Genomic DNA, 20,002 nt, shown 5'->3' on the forward strand with positions numbered 1-20,002 from the left:
TAAACTAAGTTAAACATGTAAGTACCTTTCTCTCAATCGAGATTCAGCATGGTAAATGTTTTCTACTCCTGCAGGCATCGGCAACATAACTTGGCTAGACATTTCACCTTTGAGCTAGAAACAAAAAATAAAGAGTAAAGAGTAGGTATTTTACTTACTTTCAAGGAAAATAGGATACGGTTACCAACAAAATTGGTAAAGCAGAGTAGAACCACACACTTCTTCCAGTAGTGGCGATATGGATAGTGGCAGAGGCGACTAAGGCACAAATACGTGAACATGAAGCCTCCCCAACCCGTCTTGCTAGCGTGAGGAGTTTAGGCCAAAACCTCAATTTGCCTTGGTACAATAAAGAAGGTTGTGCTCCTACAAGTAAGGTCCGATTTCTACCAAAGCGAAGCGGAGTGGAGAAGAGTTTTGAAGATAACCAATCGGATTCCATTATTTCCACATCTCCTTTCCGCTGCCAAATTCTATGGAAAAGATCCGCCAGATTCATTTCTTCTCTTCTCCGCTCCGCTGTGCCATGATGGAAACCGGGCCTAAAGAGGAAAATATGATCTCAGGGTGAAGTTTTAAGGTCTATTTCTAAATGAAGTTGGACCTGGTGCATCAAGTTCCTGAGCTCGTTGATGTGGCGCTGCATGTCGTTGCGGACGATCTTGGGCCAGCCGCGCTGGTTCTCCGGGTTGCACAGCAGCGGGCCTATCACCTCGTCGGCCATCAGGCTGATGTCCATCAGCACGTTGCCGGATAACTCGCCGATCGTGGTGATCTGATACAGAACTGTTACGTTAGAAGAGTGGATACGCAATAAAGATTAAAACTGTTGCAAGATCGCTCTGTCTCTATTACAAAAATTAATGTTGCTAAGCGCAAAACTCGAGAACGTTGGGACCTATTGGGTTTTTTTTTTCATAAATATTCCTTAAAGCCCACGGAAATGTCCAAGTTAATCCTGGACAAAGGCCTACAATACATTTTATTATATATTACTACGCGTAGTTGCGCAGCGTTTCATTCACGGTGACTACGCACGTAGCTACGGCAGCTACGGTCTGAGCTGCCGTAGCTACATGTCGCACGCTACGTCGTAGCGTACCTACATTTTGTACTACATGACCAATCGCGTAGTATGCTACAACGTAGCATAACACGTAGCGTAGTAGCACAGCTCGTAGCGCGCGCGGCAACATCGTAGCGTGCGTGACACGTAGCCAACGTAGCGTTGTAGCTCTGAGCTGCCGATGCCGTAGCGTAGTTACGTGTCGCACGCTACGTCGTAGCGTACTACTACTACAGTTTGTGCTACATGACCAATCGTTGCATGCTACGACGTAGCGTGACACGTAGCGTAGTAGCACAGCTCATAACACGCGCAGCGACATCGTAGCGTGCGTGACACGTAGCCAAAGTAGCGCTGTAGCATAGCTCGTAGTAACCTAGTATTTTTGGACGGATAATAGGAGCTATATTTATTTTCAAAACTACAATATGAAAAGTCGACATTACACACCAAAGTTCCTTTCTGTGAGTGAAGTTCGTATGTCAGTCACTATTTATTTACGCTACTTACCGTACGAAAATTAGCTTGAGTGATCTTCTCATCAGAATTCCGGAGGAAATAGATCATTTTCCCCCTGCTGATGGGGGGGAAACTGGTAGCGCATGTCAGCAGGCCTGCCGTGTTCATGCGGAACACTATAATGTCGTACTTCGGTAGGTCGAAGTATCGGAATAGAACGTGCTGTGGGAGTAATAGACTTTCATGAACCAGATGTTTCTTTGGAGGGAAATAAGTAGTAATTGCCGATAGTAAATAATATTTATGATTACCCAGCGACCCATAGAGATGCTGACGAAAACTAATAATAGAACATACCTAGATAGGACAAAAATCAAACAAACAAACTAAAGAAAATGGCAGCGGACCAGCTACATTAAATTTTAAAACCGTTAAGTTTCTTTAGTCCTAAACAACGTAATTAAGAAACTGAAGAACCAAAAATGGTCAAATATTTGGGACTTACTCTTTCGTCTCCTGTAATAAACTTTGTCCATTTCTCAACTTTTTGCTTTAGTGCTTTGAGAATATATTCGCTCATGAACTCCAAACGAGTATCAACATCTTCTTTCTAAATAAATAAGTTAATGTTGTAAAAAAAATTAGCAGCAACATTAAATTTACCTTAGTAATGAAGTGAACGAGGAAAATTTATGTTCTTTATCATTAATACTTACATCACCCATGATTTATTCTTAATCCAATCAGTAAGAATAACAATGGTAGATATCAATTTATGATGATTGATCAATATTTGATATTATTATAACCATTTTATTCCAGATAAAATTCACTTTGACTTGAACTGAAACGAAAATTATAATATTTTGTTTATATTTTTATTTACAGTGTAACTATGGATACCGCCAAAGTTTGTTCAATTTTGAATTTAGAACCCATAACTTTTTTTTTTATTTATACGACTGTTTAGACGATGATCAGTATTAACATACAGCTTTTGTTTGCAATTACACCTTCCTTCAATGATGAAATAGTCCGTACGATCTTATGACGCCTTGACCTATACACATAGCTGCCTTAAAAAAAATTAATAGGGTTGCCTGTAAAGTAAGATTTCCTCACAATAAAGAAAAAAGGACAATAATTGAATTATTAAAGACTACGTTAATTAATTATGTTTTGAACAAAATGAAATCATAAACTCAACTCATAATGTTTAGCTCCTTAATAAATTAAATGATGAGTGCTTTATTTTTTTTAAATGATGATACATTAATATCATCTGAGCTCAAAATGAAGTATGTCACCGTAAAATAAACACCATTGCAAAAAGTACATCTCTCTTTATTGTTATCATTTGTTTTTAAGGTTTCTTTTTATGTCTAAAGGGATTTTCAATGACGTATTTGGTTCAATTTTATGCGTTTGGGTGGTAGTTTTTTTCTTATTGTGGCAACACCAATTGTCAATGTCAAAATGAAAAAAAAAGTCTGTCAATGTCAAAATTTCGCGCTAAAATCGTAACGCGAGCTTGTTTGCAATCAAATATTTCTTTTCTTTTCTGTTAATTGTTTTTAATCAGTAATTACTTGCTAATAGTTAAACTATGGAAGGTTTTGATGATCCCGGTGTTTTCTTCTCTGATAACTTTGGTGTTGAAGAAAACGAGTCTCAGGATCAAGTTAACCTCCAAGCAGTGAAGAAGAAGTTCAAAGAATTCATTCGTCAGTTTCACTCAGGAAATTTTAACTACAAATACAGGTAACTGGTTCATTTGTGACATAATAATACAATAATAATTGGGAAACTTTCATTAAGATGTAAATGTTCAATAATCTGCTTGAACTTTTACAGAGATGCACTCAAGCGCAATTATAATTTAGGACATTATTGGGTGGAGATAAATATTGAAGACTTATCTAGTTTTGATGAAGTTTTAGCCGAGAAGCTTTACAAGAAACCCACAGAACACTTGCCTATTTTGGAAGAGGCTGCTAAAGAGGTGAGCATTTCCAAGTAGATTCTTGTACTAAGCCATTCCAGTGTTTTTAAGGAACCTTTATAGAGGCTAGAAATTAAATAATTTAACAATACTTAGAAATCATAACTTAACTATTTCATTTGCAGTTGGCTGATGAATTGACAGCTCCTAGGCCAGAAGGTGAAGAAAAAGTTGAAGATGTACAAGTATTATTGTCGTCAGACTCACATGCTGCTAACTTACGAGAACTTAAAGTAAGCAAACTATCATTTACTCTAATCTTTAAATTATGATTTGAAATAACCAGTGTTACATATTATCACGTTTATTTTTAGTCGGAAACAGTGTCTCGTCTCATCAAAATACCTGGCATAGTTATATCTGCCTCAGGAATCAAAGCCAAAGCAACCAAGATATCGATACAGTGTAGATCATGCCGCAATATCATCCCCAATCTGCCTGTAAGGCCGGGCCTTGAGGGCTATGTGATGCCAAGGAAATGTAACACGTAAGTTTAAATAAAGTTTATTCCTATAAAGAATTTACTAATTCAATACTTATTTATTATAGGTTCTTAATTAATTGTACTGACTTATTAATTTGAAATTAATTGCATCTGATATTCATTGCAGGGAACAAGCTGGCAGACCCAAATGCCCCTTAGATCCTTACTTCATCATTCCAGACAAATGTAAATGCATAGATTATCAGGTAAGCAATTTTATTGAACAAATATTGTAACTTTTAAAAAAAATCTGGATTTAAAATATATAATTTTTTGGATTTTTTATTTTTATGTTTTTAAGAATAGTTTTCCTGTCCTATTTCATGATTACATGACAGGAAATAGGCAGTTGTTTGGTGATGGTTCTTTCATACTTACAGGTGATGTATGAACTTGATGATAATAATATTTTTTCCACCATTTTCCTTTGCTTTACCAAACGTCAAAAATCTGTCAAACTGCATACAAAATGCACTGGTTATTAAGGTTAAAGTTTGGTGGTGCAAATTCAGTCTTAAAGATACACCAATCTTTTATTGTAACTTGACGCCCACAGGTGTTAAAGCTGCAAGAGGCGCCGGAAAGCATCCCGCAAGGCGAGATGCCGCGCCACCTATCGGTGTACTGTGAACGAGTGCTGTGCGAGCGCGCCGCGCCCGGCTCGCGCGTTACTGTGCTCGGCATCTACTCTATCAAGAAGATCGCTAAAGTTGGGGTGAGGATTACTACTTATTTCCATTTCTCACATCTTTCATTAGAATAGAATAGAATAGAATTTCTTTATTGCGGTAAATGTGGTACAAAGTAGTGATAAACAATGAATGTTCGTTTCACACATCTAACCAACGACAATTGGCATGCAACATACAGTGAAACAGAAAGCACACAATTATGTCCAAATAAATAAGTCTCTAAGACTATAAAAATTCAACTAAAATAATTAATTAATTAACAATGATGATATTATACATTCAATAATAATAAACAAAATACATTTCGATTAAAAAAAAAAAAATTAATGATTTTCCATGTGGCTATACATTTATTTTTCGATTTATTAATATATTCACTATTTTTAGATTTTCGAGCGGTATTTATACATTTTTGTAATAATTTTGAGTACATTCTATATTTTGTTCTTACTATGTCTGACTTTTTTTTGTAAAAAGTTACTCGCAGTTTTCTTTTTGTGGCACATGAGATTCTTAATCCTTTTGTTAACCAGTTAAGCTTACAATTACTACTGTTTCTCACTTTCACTCTGTATTTGGGAAAACACAGATTATAGAGGAGACATAGTTCAGTGTGAAAGTAATTAAAAGCCTCATCAACGTTGGTGAATCTCCATAAATCCGACCACGAGTAACTTAGTATACATTCTTTAAATTTTTCTATATTTTCTTTACTGTAGTCTCTTACCATTAATTATTTCATTTCAGACCAATGTGTATGCGCGTAAGCTTCTTGCACGGAGTTCTGATTAGCATGCATCATTTTAACGTTCATTTTATGCTCAGCATCATCTACATCAAGAAGATCGCTAAAATTGGGATAAAGTTCAAAAGTTGTTTTAATTCCTTCCTTACATCATCATTCAACTGGTTTGCATATAGATGTAAGCCTCCAAGAAGAAGCGCCAAAGAACACGATCTCCCGCCTTTTTATCTATCTGTCAGCACTTGACTGCCAGCATTGTCAGCTGCCTCTATGATTTTCGTTGTTTTCACACCTTAAATTTCTATACTTACAGAGAGAGAATCGCGACAAGGGTTCCGTCGGCGTACGCTCATCCTACCTCCGCGCTGTAGGTCTAACAGCTGAAGAAGGAGTAACAGGCGGGCTGCGGCCCTTCACGGCCGACGAGGAAGAGCAGTTCCGACGCCTGGCGGCCGCGCCCGACGTCTACGAGCGGATCGCCAAGTCCATCGCGCCCAGTGTGTTCGGGGCTGTTGATATGAAGAAGGCTATAGCCACGCTCCTGTTTGGAGGTGTGTATTCTTAGCGACTTCCCAACGTCGTGTCGCTTAAATAACGCGATGCCAGCGCTGCGTAGATCCGGCCTTCGGCAGCCGCTCAACATTAGTGTCACGGGAACGCAAAGCCAGCGCAGCGTCGACGCTGCGCGGGCACTGGCGAGTCAACGACCCTTGACAGACGCTAGTGTGGAAGTCCTTTGGCTAGAGGACCATGACGAAGGCTCCGTCAGCGTGCGCTCGACCTACCTCCGCGCCGTGGGCTTAACAAAGGAGGTTGTGTACCTATGACACATGGTATTGGTCGCTTTATGTCGCGTTCCGTCGCTCACCTAGGACACTGGATCCTCCTACCTCCGCGCCGTGGGCCTAACAGCTGAAGAAGGAGTAACAGGCGGGCTGCGGCCCTTCACGGCCGACGAGGAGGAGCAGTTCCGGCGCCTGGCGGCCGCGCCCGACGTCTACGAGCGGATCGCCAAGTCCATCGCGCCCAGTGTGTTCGGGGCTGTTGATATGAAGAAGGCTATAGCCACGCTCCTGTTTGGAGGTGTGTATTCTTAGCGACTTTCCAACGTCGTTGTCGTCGCGTCGAAGTTGCGCTCGCGCAGCTTCGACGCGGCGCTTAAATAACGCGATGCCAGCGCTGCGTAGATCCATCCTTCGGCAGCCGCTCAATATTAGTATCACGGGAACGCAAAGCCAGCGGAGCGTCGACACTGCGCGGGCGCTGGCGAGTCAACGACCCTTGACAGACGCTAGTGTGGAAGTCCCTTGGCGAGAGGTCCATGACGAAGGCTCCGTCAGCGTGCGCTCGTCCTACCTCCGCGGTACCTATGACACACGTTACGTAAAGTATTGGTCGCGTTCCGTCGCTCGCCTATGCTGGGGTGTCATTCCTTCGGCCCGTGTGTCTAACAGCGGAGGATGGAGTAACAGGCGGGCTGCGGCCCTTCACGGCCGACGAGGAGGAGCAGTTCCGACGCCTGGCGGCCGCGCCCGACGTCTACGAGCGGATCGCCAAGTCCATCGCGCCCAGTGTGTTCGGGGCTGTTGATATGAAGAAGGCTATAGCCACGCTGCTGTTTGGAGGTGTGTATTCTTAGGGACTCCCACTCTAGCGACTTTCCGACGTCGTTGTCGTCGCGTCGAAGTTGCGCTTCGACGCGGCGCTTAAATAACGCGATGCCAGCGCTGCGTAGATCCGGCCTTCGGTACCGCTCAACATTAGTGTCACGGAAACGCAAAGCCAGCGCAGCGGCGAGTCAACGACCCTTGACAGACGCTAGTGTGGAAGTCCCTTGGCGAGAGGACCATGACGAAGGCTCCGTCAGCGTGCGCTCGTCCTACCACCGCGCCGTGGGCTTAACAAAGGAGGTTGTGTACTTATGACACATGGTATTGGTCGCTTTATGTCGCGTTCCGTCGCTCACCTAGAACACTGGATCCTCCTACCTCCGCGCCGTAGGTCTAACAGCGGAGGAGGGAGTAACAGGCGGGCTGCGGCCCTTCACGGCCGACGAGGAGGAGCAGTTCCGGCGCCTGGCGGCCGCGCCCGACGTCTACGAGCGGATCGCCAAGTCCATCGCGCCCAGTGTGTTCGGGGCCGTCGATATGAAAAAGGCCATAGCCACGCTGCTGTTTGGAGGTGTGTATTCTTAGCGACTTCCCAACGTCGTGTCGCTTAAATAACGCGATGCCAGCGCTGCGTAGATCCGGCCTTCGGTAGCCGCTCAAAATTAGTGTCACGGGAACGCAAAGCCACCGCAGCGTCGACGCTGCGCGGGCACTGGCGAGTCAACGACCCTTGACAGACGCTAGTGTGGAAGTCCCTTGGCGAGAGGACCATAACGAAGGCTCGATCAGCGTGCGCTCGTCCTACCTCCGCGCCGTGGGCTTAAAAGAGGAGGGCGTGTAGTTGTGTACCTATGACACACGTTACGTAAAGTATTGGTCGCTTTATGTCGCGTTCCGTCGCTCGCCTATGACACTGGGGTATCATTCCTTCGGCCCGTGTGTCTAACAGCAGAGGAGGAGGAGTTCCAGCGCCTGGCGGCCGCGCCCGACGTCCACGACCGGATCGCCAAGTCCATCGCGCCCAGTGTGTTCGGGGCTGTTGATATGAAGAAGGCTATAGCCACGCTCCTGTTTGGAGGTGTGTAGATGACGTTATTTTTCTTAAGGACTCCCCACTCTAGCATCTTTCGAACGTCGTCGTTTCGCCAGCGCCTGCGGTGCTAAATAACGCGATGCCAACGCTGCGTAGATCCTGTGTTCGGAGCTGTTGATAGGAAGAAGGCCATAGCCACGCTCCTGTTTGGAGGTGTGTAGATGACGTTCTTTTTCTTAAAGACTCCCCACACTAGCATCTTGCGAACGTCGTCGTTTCGCCAGCGCCTGCGGTGCTAAATAACGCGATGCCAGCGCTGCGTAGATCCTGTGTTCGGAGCTGTTGATATGAAGAAGGCTTATAGCCACGCTCCTGTTTGGAGGTGGGTAGATGACGTTCTTATTCTTAGGGACTCCCCACACTAGCATCTTTCGAGCGACGTTATCTTACCGGCGCTCACGCAGCACCAACGTCACCACGACGCCAATGCTGAGCGACTGCTGAACGCCGGATTTACGGAGTACTGGCCGAGCCGAAATTACTCATGATTATGATCATAATGATATTTAGTCTCCACTGCAGGGGAACGTCCATCTCTAATAATTGGACATTTAATAATTTCCATAAAAGTATGTTTGTCGGCAATAATCAAATGCTCACCATGACCAGAAGAGCTCCCTTATTCGCCTCTTAAGAGAACCGTTTGTACAAACAATTAAACTATACATATTTTTTGCATCTTGACTTCCATTTGCGATTACCTATAAATGGCTAAGCAGATACATAATTTTAAGTTTCATTATTTGTATTTGTATTGCTGTTGGTGTTCCTAATAAAATAAAATAAAAAAATATTTTCATCAGGATCTCGCAAGCGCCTGCCCGACGGCCTCACCCGGCGCGGGGACATCAACATCCTACTCCTGGGCGACCCCGGTACCGCCAAGTCGCAGCTGCTGAAGTTTGTGGAGAAGGTGGCTCCCATCGGAGTATACACGTCTGGCAAGGGCTCCAGCGCGGCCGGTCTCACTGCATCGGTTATTCGTGACCCGGGAAGCGTAAGTTTGAGAAGTTTTCATTCTATGTTAGTAGTAGCATACTCGTAATATTTGGCTAACGAAAACGGCCTACTATGCTGTCTTTAGTAGAAAGATTCTGTGACAAATTCTGACACTCAGCTCTCCGTTATATTACTACGTTTTATACATAAGATCTATTTTAGTTAGGTGGCATGGTTTACGGACTTAGCTTGTTGCACACCAAATAAGAAAAATAACTAAGAAAGCTACATTTGGCGTATTTCCTAGCCTCACAGGTAATGGAACTCCCTATTATTGTGGCATGGTTTACGGACTTAGCTTGTTGCACACCAAATAAGAAAAACAACTAAGAAAGCTACATTTGGCGTATTTCCTAGCCTCACAGGTAATGGAACTCCCTATTATTAGGGCAAATGCGCTAGCCTTGAAAGTCAATAGCCTGCAAAACTTCCCTGGTTAAATCATTATTATGTTACCAACCATTTTGTACCTTATCATAAGCAAATAAAGTCTATTACTATTTACCCCCAGCGCAACTTCGTGATGGAAGGCGGGGCGATGGTGCTGGCCGACGGCGGCGTGGTGTGCATCGACGAGTTCGACAAGATGCGCGAGGACGACCGCGTCGCCATACACGAGGCCATGGAGCAGCAGACCATCTCCATCGCCAAGGTAAACAGTTCCCTATGCACTTGTGATAAGGGCGTTTGTGCATCGACGAGTTCGACAAGATGCGCGAGGACGACCGCGTCGCCATACACGAGGCCATGGAGCAGCAGACCATCTCCATCGCCAAGGTACGCCGGTTATCATCATGTCATGTAGTCTCCATTGTAGGATAACAACACTAATAAATAATAAAAAAAATATTTATTTTCTTCACAATGGGCTTACAATTTGTTGTTGTTGAGACAATATTTGACAAGATATTAGGTACACACGACAGCACATAGGAAAGATACGATAGTTTGTCTGTGATGCATTATTTGCTATGTGCTAATCGGTGCTTTGGCCTGGCATATCATATACCCGTATTGTGAAGACTGGTGCCTGAAGTAGGTTCTGAAAGAGCCTTGTATGANTCTGTAATAGTATTGAATTGTGTCTATTCGCGCGTTGATTGGTACAGTTAGTATTTGAGCAGTCTCATGATCCGATAGGGAAACCGGCACTGTGGCGCCTTGCGCAGCCTTAATATTACTTACAAAATGATCTAAACAGGATTGTCGTCGAGTGGGACAGTTAATATGAAACTCCAATCCATAACTTTCTAGTAACTCCTTAAGATTCCGAGATAATTTAGTATCCTTGAGTGTATCAATATTCCAATCCCCAGTAAGAACTATATATTTTTTTGTTTTTTTTCCTAATTTATTGAGTAAAATAGAGAGTTTGTCAAAGAAAATATGAGTATCGGCTCCCGGGATCCTATAGATACATACTAAGACTATGTTATAATTAGTAATCTCTACACCACAGCATTCGAAAACCAATTCACAAGACAAATCTCTCAGGAACGGTAATTGCTTGACCTCAATATTATTCCTATGTAGTATACACACGCCTCCACGCTTTTTACCGAGTCTACAGAAGGAGGAACCTAAGTTATAATTTCGTAATTGTACATTTAGTTCGTTATTTTTCTGAATAAAAGTTTCTGTGAGGCAAACTAAATCGATTGGTCTATTATATTTAATGGATAGTTCATAAAGTGTTATTTCCAGTAGATCTCTTTTGCTTAAAAAACCTGCAATATTTTGATGCAAAAACATCAATTGATTACTAACATTACCATTCATAAAAAAATATGTTTTTGTGGTTTTACAATTGATTTGTTTTGGTTTTGCATTCCAAAAGCCTCGTCCTGTATAGTTATTGAATTGACACTTTTACATTGATTGATGTATTCGCTTGTACAACTTACATTTTGCGTAGTATTTTGATAACTAGTCTGCGAGTGAGTCCATTGTAAAATCTCCCTATATACAGAAAAACATAAATTTGAGAGATAAAACTTTGATCCCAAACGAGATTTTTTATAGTTCATTCCTAAAAAAGTAGCATATCTAAACCCTTGACATATCATTTTCAAATCATAATTTACATTATAGTTAAACATTTTTGCATTACTTGGTAATCCACATATAATTAAGTTAGTATTTACAATGCCTCTAATCCATTTAAGTAAGTTAGTTTTTAATTCAAATGGATTTTTATCATTAAACCCCCCAATTACTACGATGAAATCCTGCTTCGTTAAAGTATTTATCTCGCTTTTACAGGTGTTTAGGACGTCGTATAAGTTTGCTTGACTCTTCCAAAAGCAACACACTTCATACTCCGGTCCAACCATTTTTTTTAAAGCTTGTTGTACACCACGCCCTTGTTGGTCTGCTATTATAAAAATTTTTTTTATAGGTAAATCGCCCTTCTGGTTATTGTTGAAATTCTCTACTATTTCTTTATTCTCCAATTCCGGTCGGTAGACATCTTCCGACCTTATATTTGCTATGCTTGTGCTCAATAGAGAGGAATCTACATTTTCTTTTGGCAAACAGTTGTGTTTAAGGTTTTTTCCTCTTTTTGATTGTGATATATTTTTTGATTTTAACCTCTTAGATTCATTTAGTAATGGAGTATTTGCGCAGATTTCTAACAGATGCTTAATTTTTTTATCTTGTTCATCAATTTTCCTTTGCATTACTAGCTTTTCCAAGGTTAATTCTTCAATTAAATTATTAGCAGATAGCACTTGTGATTTTAAGTTTGTTATTTCTTGTCTAAATTCTTCAATTTCCTTGTTGTGCAAAGTGGATAAGTCTGGCAAACTAATGCGGTTGTAGCTAGAATCAGTTTCCGATAACTCAGGAGAAAAACCTTCAGCATCCGGTAATGATGTATGCTGGATATCCGCAGACCCCCGCCGGTACTGCTTTGCTCGTAGCGTTACAAATTCACAGTTGCTTGTATCTTGCTTCAAGCTCTCGCTTTCGGTTCCGTATTTCTGGATCGTGGATGATTCAATGATATTACCTCTGCAATCAGTCTTTCTCAGCAGCACATCAGTGCCGGCCTCAATTGACACTATTTTGGTACTCTTACTGGCAGATACATTTTGTCTGGATATACTGGATGGTTTGCTATGATTTGCAGGGAGGCTCCTTGGCGTAGAGGAGCATGGAGTTGGTTTTTGAACTTTTGAAGTCTTAATCCTTCCTTCCTCTCTGCATAGTTTGCATTGCCAATTTGCTTTATTTTTCATTAAATCAAAAAGTTTGACTGATACATTTGCACAATCCAGATCGAAGATATCACTACACAGCTTGCATTTTAAGAAATCCTTTCTTGGAATAGTCTTTTTGCACGTTACACAAACGTTTTTCTGATTCTGTGACATTTTTTTGTTGTTGTAATAAACACAAAAATATTCCAATCTTCGGGACTTGATCTTGGTCCCCTGTGATTTGCGTAGCTNGATCGAAGATATCACTCCATATTCGCGCTCCATATCTGCGATGGATGCCGAATTTCGTAAGAACCTAACTTGAGATATCGATTTGCTTTAGTACCACAGTGCATGTGGTTGGTTAAGTTTAAGAACGTTTTTGTCAAAATACCTATATTGTCGGTTTACTTCTTCATGGAACGTTCGTGTCATCGTTATCGACATTTTAGCCAATGACAGTTCAAAGCTTGACTAAAAAACAATCTATAATAGCAAGGTAAGCGATAAAAGTTCAATAAAAAAGATATCCTGTACACCAAACTGAACGATGCACACCTGTCGAGTCAGATTCGTAGAAGAACGATCGCATGCTCCAATTTACGAACGATCGTTTGCCATTGCCAATGCTGACCCACTGGATAGGATTGCAAGCGAGCGCGTCAAATCCAAACTGAGTGAATCGTATTGATGAACTGGGATGCAGTAATTTCAAAGATATGTGGCTGTGTAAATTGCCTTACTAATCCTCGGATAGGTTGAGCACCGATTGATTCGAAGAAATTGGGTATTTGACACCATTCGCCACTAATTTTAAGGCACAACTTTTTAAAAACACAATTTTCTTAAAAAGTCAATTAATTTTAGATCAACGATAATAAATCAAGATTTTTGGGTTGCTTTGTACTCGTAATTAATAAAAATGTTTTTCAATTAAGTTGACAAAATTGTGACGTCGCGATTCGGCTTGTATTGCCCTACAAAATCTAAGGGAGAGTCCCGTTTTGACAGTTCATAAAATGTACGTCCACGAGTAATTTGACAATAGAATATAATTTTACATGTCGAAAAAATTACGCTGTAAATTCCTTCGTAGTGTTATCTTCGGCTGAAAGTATGCCGTTACCAAATTAAATTCTCTTAATGATAAAATATTTGTCAGTAAGATCTGTCTACAAATTAATATCCACGTTTCCATGAGTTCCAAGAATACGAGTATAAGGTACGTGTACCTATTTCAGTAATATTTTTCCTACTATTAGAAAGTTAATCATGAGTTACCGAGTTGCGCTTGACTAGTTTCATAGCGACAATGTAAATACAAAAAGAACATTCGTAGACAGTGTTAATACACATTAGCGTTTTGATATTTTTTAATATCTTTTTATATTTCATGCAAAGTATCACAAGTGTGACTGCCGTTAAATAAAATGACGCTTCAAATTCTGGGGGCATAGTGCGAGTTTATGACAAACGCATTCGATGTCGACTGCGTTTAAAAAATATATGAAGATCTTACTTCTTGAAAGTTTCCGCTAGGGGCGCTGTACAATCCGTCAAACATTTGATGTCACGTTTTTACGCAGTCGACATCGAAAAAAAATCAATAAAAAAACCGGCCAAGTGCGTGTCGGACTCACGCACAAAGGGTACCATTGATTTATGATTTTTTTTTTAATTTAAGTTATTTGTAAGAAAGATTACGCGGTAATAAGCGGTTTACGATTTACGAGGTATTAAAAAAAACTACTTACTACATCTCGTTCAAAACAATTTTCGTTGGTAGTTTTTATAGTTACATCATATTATGTGTTTTTTAGATTTTTCATTTTCTTATTTTAGAAGTTAGAGGGGGGGGGGGGCTACTTTTTTCCACTTTGGAAGCGTCTGTCACGCAAACTATTCGGTTTAGAAAAAAAGTATTTTAGAAACCTCGATATCATTTTTAAAGACCTATACATAGACGACACCCGCCCCACACGTATGTGTTTGATGAAAAAAAAATTTTTGGGTTTCAGTTCTAAGTATGGGGAGCCCCTAATATTTATTATTATTTTTTTATTTTTGCATCAAAATCTTAATGCGGTTCACAGAATACATCTACTTACCAAGTTTCAACAGTATAGCTCTTATAGTTTCGGAAAAAAATGACTGTGGCATACGGACGGACAGACGGACGGACGGACGGACAGACAGACAGACATGACGGTTCATAAGGGTTCCGTTTTTTGCCATTTGGCTACGGAACCCTAAAATCGGCCTTATGCCACAAGCTAATTGGTTTTGATTTCGTAGTAATAGGGATGACGACTGGGTTATGAAATCGAAATTTTATTTAGTACGTCAGACAGATAATAAAACAAATTTTGACACATCATCATCATCTTCTCAGCCATATGACGTCCACTGCTGATCATAGGCCTCCCCCAATGCTTTCCATGTTACCCGGTTGGTAGGCTTGCGTCCAGCGCTTTCCTGCTACCTTCATGATTTCGTCGACACATATTTCGTCGACAATAATAACAGTATTATATTGAGTTGAAATGTCGCGTGACGTCACTTTTTGTAAAAATTCTACTCAAGCGTGACGTAACGCACCATTTCAACTCGATGTAGCACTGTTAATATTCAATTATGAAAGAAAATAAAAAGTATGAGTCTAATATTTTCAAAGTTGTCTTGATTGTTATGGCAATAACATTACACGTGTCTGTCAGATATTACGTAGGTGTCAAAGGAGGATGGAGGCTTAAAGGAAAACCTTACGTGAAGGTAGTTAGCATGTCTCTTCCATGTTCATTTCATATTGTAGTTAGAATCTAATAAGTGTTAAATTCTGACGCTCGCTCTTGGAAGTGGCAATGGGTCATCCATATGTGCTTACTACTAAGGGCTTAGTGTGAGTTTATATCAAACGTCATCACTAGCGAGCGCGTTAAAAAATATAATGAACATTTTAGTTCTAGAAAGTTTCCGCTAGGGGCGCTGTCTAATCCGTCATACCTACATTTAATGTCACTTTTTTACTTAGTCGATGTCGGGTTAGTAGTAGTTTCGCACGATTTTCCTTCGCACAAATGTGCGAAACGTCCTCTTTCAATAATATTTTTTTTAGTAGGCGTTTCGCCCGGATGTATCAAAAGTATTAAAACGTGTGCGAATCGACCCCTTTGAGAACTAGTAATCGCATACTACTAGTTAAAAAAAGAGTCGATTCGCACGCGAATTTAATACTTTTAATACAACCGGGCGAAACGCCTACTAAAAAAAATATTATCGAAAGGCGACGTTTCGCACATTCGTGCGGAGGAAAATCGTGCGAAACTACTACTAACCCTCGATGTCAAATAGGTTTGACGTAAACTCACACTACACCCCCTGCTTACAATGCGATTACGTTAGGTGTAATCGTAAATAATGACATCAATGTACGACAGATTGTACAGCGCCCCTAGCGGCTATTTTCAAGATCTTCATTAAATTTTTTGACGCACTCTCTAGCGAGCCCAATTAACGTAATCTCATGGTAAGCACACTGTTGTAGATAGGAAAAGCGGGGGAGTAAATGGGTTCTTGACTAGAGAGAGACCTCACCTAAGCAAACGTAGTGCAGATGCACCCTTATTTAATGGACGACCACAAGTAAATAGCTGGCAGAACTTATTATGCTCCTTAGGGGAGATTCGCAGGACGCAGGCCGCTACCAAGCGGTCAATATGGAAGTGATTGGGGAAGACCTACGTTCAGCAGTGGACGTCCTATGGCTGAAATGATGCTGATGATGGGGAGATTCACGTCCAGCACTGTACTCTTGCAGGCTAAAAAGATAGCATGGTATTTCTTTCGTTCGTTGGTTTCAGCCAAATGATGTCCACAGATGGACAAAGGCCTCCCCTAAAGATTTCCATATCTGCGCTGCCAGCATCCAGGTACTTGATAAATGATGTTTACGACTGGTCATACTGCACCACTGTTGAGTCTGATTTATTTTTAAAAGTGTTTTTAAAATATAACTAGCTGACCCGGCGAACTTCGTACCGCCTTAGCGTAGAGATTTTCTTAATATTTTTTTCCGTAAGAACCATCCTTGGACTTCCACAAACATTTAAAAAAAAGAATTATCGAAATCGGTTCAGCCGTTCACACGTGATGCCGTGACAACGCGAAACGGGTTTCATTTTTATATATATAGACTAGCATTAAATACGAGTACCTATAATATCTGAGAAAAAATAGGTCTCAAACGCGAATTTTATAATATAGTAAATCTAACAGAACGTGAAAGTTTTAAGTCCAAATAAAGTGAATAATATCTATAATAATATATTATTATAACGTATATTTTAAACTATATTAATATGTAGGTACTTATACCTATGTATCTTAATACAAAACCATCTTATCATCCAGATACATCGGGCTCAGTTTCATTCCGAATCCCGCGGCACACCCGCTAGAGACATGTCTATTCATTGCGTGGAAGTTTCACTAATTTCCGATAAATTTGTGCGTTCTCACGGGTGAAACGAGCCGCCAAGAAATTTATAGCTTTAGAAACGGCATTTACCTTCGGAATTGAGCGTTAATCTTGTGTGAAAGACGAGATCATGCTCGTGCTATGACTTCGTGCGAGTTCTAAAACAAAGTTGAGGAATGAAAGATCTTTTTCAAGCGAGTCTGGTAATAGGAGAGCGTTGATTCGTTTTCCGTTATCGATAGCGATTTGTAATTCTGTGTTTCTTGGAATATTAACCCTCACGTTCGTATGGCTTCGTAATTAGGCGTGACATTTGTGTGAAAGACGAGATGATACGAGCGTGACTTCGATATGTAAGTTTTAAACGAAGTCAAATTCGGTAATAAAACCTATCCTGACTTCTTTTCTATTCATGCTGATTTAGATGTGATAATGTATTTTACTGTGAAGATTATCCCTAATGTTTTAAATTGATTTCCGATTTAGCGTTCTCACAAACTTTATGGCTTTTGAAACGACATTCAGCTTCGGAATTGAGCGTTAATCTTGTGTAAAACACGGGATTATTTTGACGTGAGAATTCTAAAATAAAATTCACTGAACAATAAATACCTACCGATACTTGGTGATATTTTTTGCTCATTTTGATTTAGTATAATATTATGTTTATGTTGATTTTGATATCTTTGTAGGCAGCACCTTGACCTGGATTCAATACTTCAGGAGATCTTGAAGACATAATATCAACATCTTAGAAAAATGGTTAAATCGAAAAAAATAGGACAGCAAAGTTGCTTTCATGAGTTATTAGATATTGGAGACATATTTATATTATTATAGAAGTTTATTCTGCTTGTGTGCTTTAATAAAAACCAATATACGCTCTTAGCCTTTTTTGACATAAAGTTATAAGTCTAGAAGTCAATCATTTGCTTCTAAGCCACTAGTACTCGCTATTTAAAGAGTTCACTCTGTTTAAACAAGATATTATTTTTCTGTGCACATTGACGTAAAACAATAATACAAGTGTACACATTGATATAATGCTTCAAAACTATTCGACGCTACGTACGAGTAGGTACGGGTCGAATCGAAGCTACAGAGGAAACAATAGTGCGAATGCTTCCCCCGCTAGCTTACGTGGATTATTTACCTGTATCTGATCCTTTGTCTATTTTCGGTCCACAAACTTTGCTTTATCCGCCTGCGCGATTGGTTCATTCCGCCATAACAAATGAATCGAAGTTATTACTCCGGATTGACTTCGCTAAACAAAAAGTTGGCTATCCTTTTTCGCTGAATCTCGTTTTGTTTTGCATGGAAACGTATTTTGATCTGGTAAGAGACTTTTGATGATAAATTAACAATGTTTGCTCAAAATTATATTTTTTGAAAAACATACCACAACCTAATTAATATACTATTTTTATACGTCTTCTTTTAATAAATAGACCAAGTATTAATTTATTTGGGAAATAAAATGTATATAAAATCTATATTTTATGCTCTGCTCTACCTTGTCCGCCGTAAAATTGAAAGCACCAATAAAAATAATACCAGCATCCGTATTGGACTTCATTTTTATTGATGATAACTAAAACAGATTGTTTTTACCTAACCCTTCCTCGGGTTTCACTCAAGCGTAATGGAACTCTATCGTGGTGGACGTACGAAACAAATTGGATTGTCACCGTTTCCGCGACGGAACCGACTGCCAGCGTCCCCCTACGTATTTAACAGGACACGGCGTTCGTTCTTTTGTTTTGCATAAACTGATTGAACGATACGTCGCTCGACAGCGGCAAGCGGACGAATATTATGTACGTGAGCACTGAAATATGGGTCGCGAAAAGCAATCGCAATAATTGAACGGACCTTGAAATGCGCATAAATAACTGTCGTTGCGCAATTGTTTTTTCTTTTTTTGCATCGAATACATTAACGCATTTTGTTTCGAATTATCGAATTTGATCTCCCTGTAGCTTAAAACCTACATGGTAAGTATCTTATTCAATAATAATAGGGATGATTTTGCAACTTAGATTTTATAGTCCGATGTGCTGGTGGTTGTACATTTGAATAATACAGGTTGAATGTATGGATTAGTTGGGCTTTTGTGTCAATTAAACTAAGCCTATCCCATACTATTTGTAATTGTCAGTAACAGCTCTATCTACTCCATTTCCGTCCTTTACGTACAGATTTTACGATTTGTACGGTATACATTGACGACATTATTATTCAATAGAAGTGCTACTTATCTACAAGAAAAACAATTTGAGAATTCATTTTGAATTCTGTTATTTCCAGCGCTCAAAGGTTGAAATTTGATTTAGCCCACCAAATGCGAATTTCAAGTTAACACTCTATTTCAGTCTATTTAAAAGGGTAGCAAAAACTTTTACATTTAGCGAATTTTTCACGGCATGTCGTCACATTAACCGTGCTAAGGTTGCCCGGTTTCATTACTTTAAGCGATTTTAATTTGGGAATGGTTTCGGTGAAACGGTTGGAAATAGTTAAAAACAGCGTCGAGTCATTGGGAACATTTTTCACGTCGCGTCTGTCTCGTGTCTCCGGCCGTAGCGTAACAAAAGTTTTCACATTTAGTAGATTTATGTTGCAACTGCAACCCGATCAAGTACGGTATCGATCACGGTCCCGGAACATCTATTTTGGCCGTACGCTTTAATTTTTGCCGCGATTCCTTCGACGGTGACAACACGTAACTTTTTACAAAAGATTCCCGTTTATTGCAAACATGTTCATAACCGTTTGTTCTGAGTATTTTGTATGTTAAGTAAGTTTTTAATTAGGTACTTATGTAAAATTATTGTAGCAGTTATGTGGATATTTAACTACTTACTAATTTGATCTCGCGTATGTAAATTATTATTCAAAATACAATATAAGTGTAGATTATATTTACTTCTGAGTAATTAGGTCTAAAAGTAAAAATAGTTAAAACTGAACAGTAGGTATAAAGATGAAGAAAAAAATGTTATTTTGCGCTAAAGATTGTATTATTTACAGAGCTCGCGTAACTTGATTGAAAGAAGGTGATGTAAAGTTTAAAGTATAAAAAACTTCCAAAGTAAGCCGCAAAAGTTCCTTCAAACGTCATTTTCAATCTTATATCTGGGGGCACGGCAGTGCCCCCACCAAGTCGAGC

General features: G+C 40.0%; 2 protein-coding genes across 2 annotated transcripts in view; one reads left to right on the forward strand and one right to left on the reverse strand.

Annotated features, from left to right (window-relative positions):
- LOC114365100 (dynein beta chain, ciliary-like) overlaps positions 1-2,250 on the reverse strand; it is a 39,504-nt gene extending 37,254 nt beyond the window's left edge. The window contains 5 exon segments of the mRNA XM_028321570.1: positions 26-114; positions 605-775; positions 1,577-1,747; positions 2,031-2,188; positions 2,247-2,250. Of these exon segments, the coding sequence (XP_028177371.1) occupies positions 26-114; positions 605-775; positions 1,577-1,747; positions 2,031-2,188; positions 2,247-2,250 (593 nt within the window).
- A 779-nt stretch (positions 2,251-3,029) lies between these two features.
- On the forward strand, positions 3,030-11,442 carry LOC114365101 (DNA replication licensing factor mcm5-A-like). Its single transcript, XM_028321572.1, has 11 exons — positions 3,030-3,286; positions 3,380-3,527; positions 3,653-3,760; positions 3,842-4,014; positions 4,139-4,217; positions 4,568-4,726; positions 5,762-5,999; positions 8,955-9,148; positions 9,662-9,802; positions 9,853-9,927; positions 11,413-11,442. Exons 1-11 carry the CDS (start codon positions 3,132-3,134, stop codon positions 11,440-11,442), a joined length of 1,500 nt encoding a protein of 499 aa, XP_028177373.1. The 5' UTR covers positions 3,030-3,131.
- Positions 11,443-20,002: the final 8,560 nt, after the last annotated feature.

This window comes from Ostrinia furnacalis, unplaced genomic scaffold, assembly GCF_004193835.3.
Source record: "Ostrinia furnacalis isolate ACB-3 unplaced genomic scaffold, ASM419383v2 OfSCF7554, whole genome shotgun sequence".
NCBI lineage: Eukaryota > Metazoa > Arthropoda > Insecta > Lepidoptera > Crambidae > Ostrinia > Ostrinia furnacalis.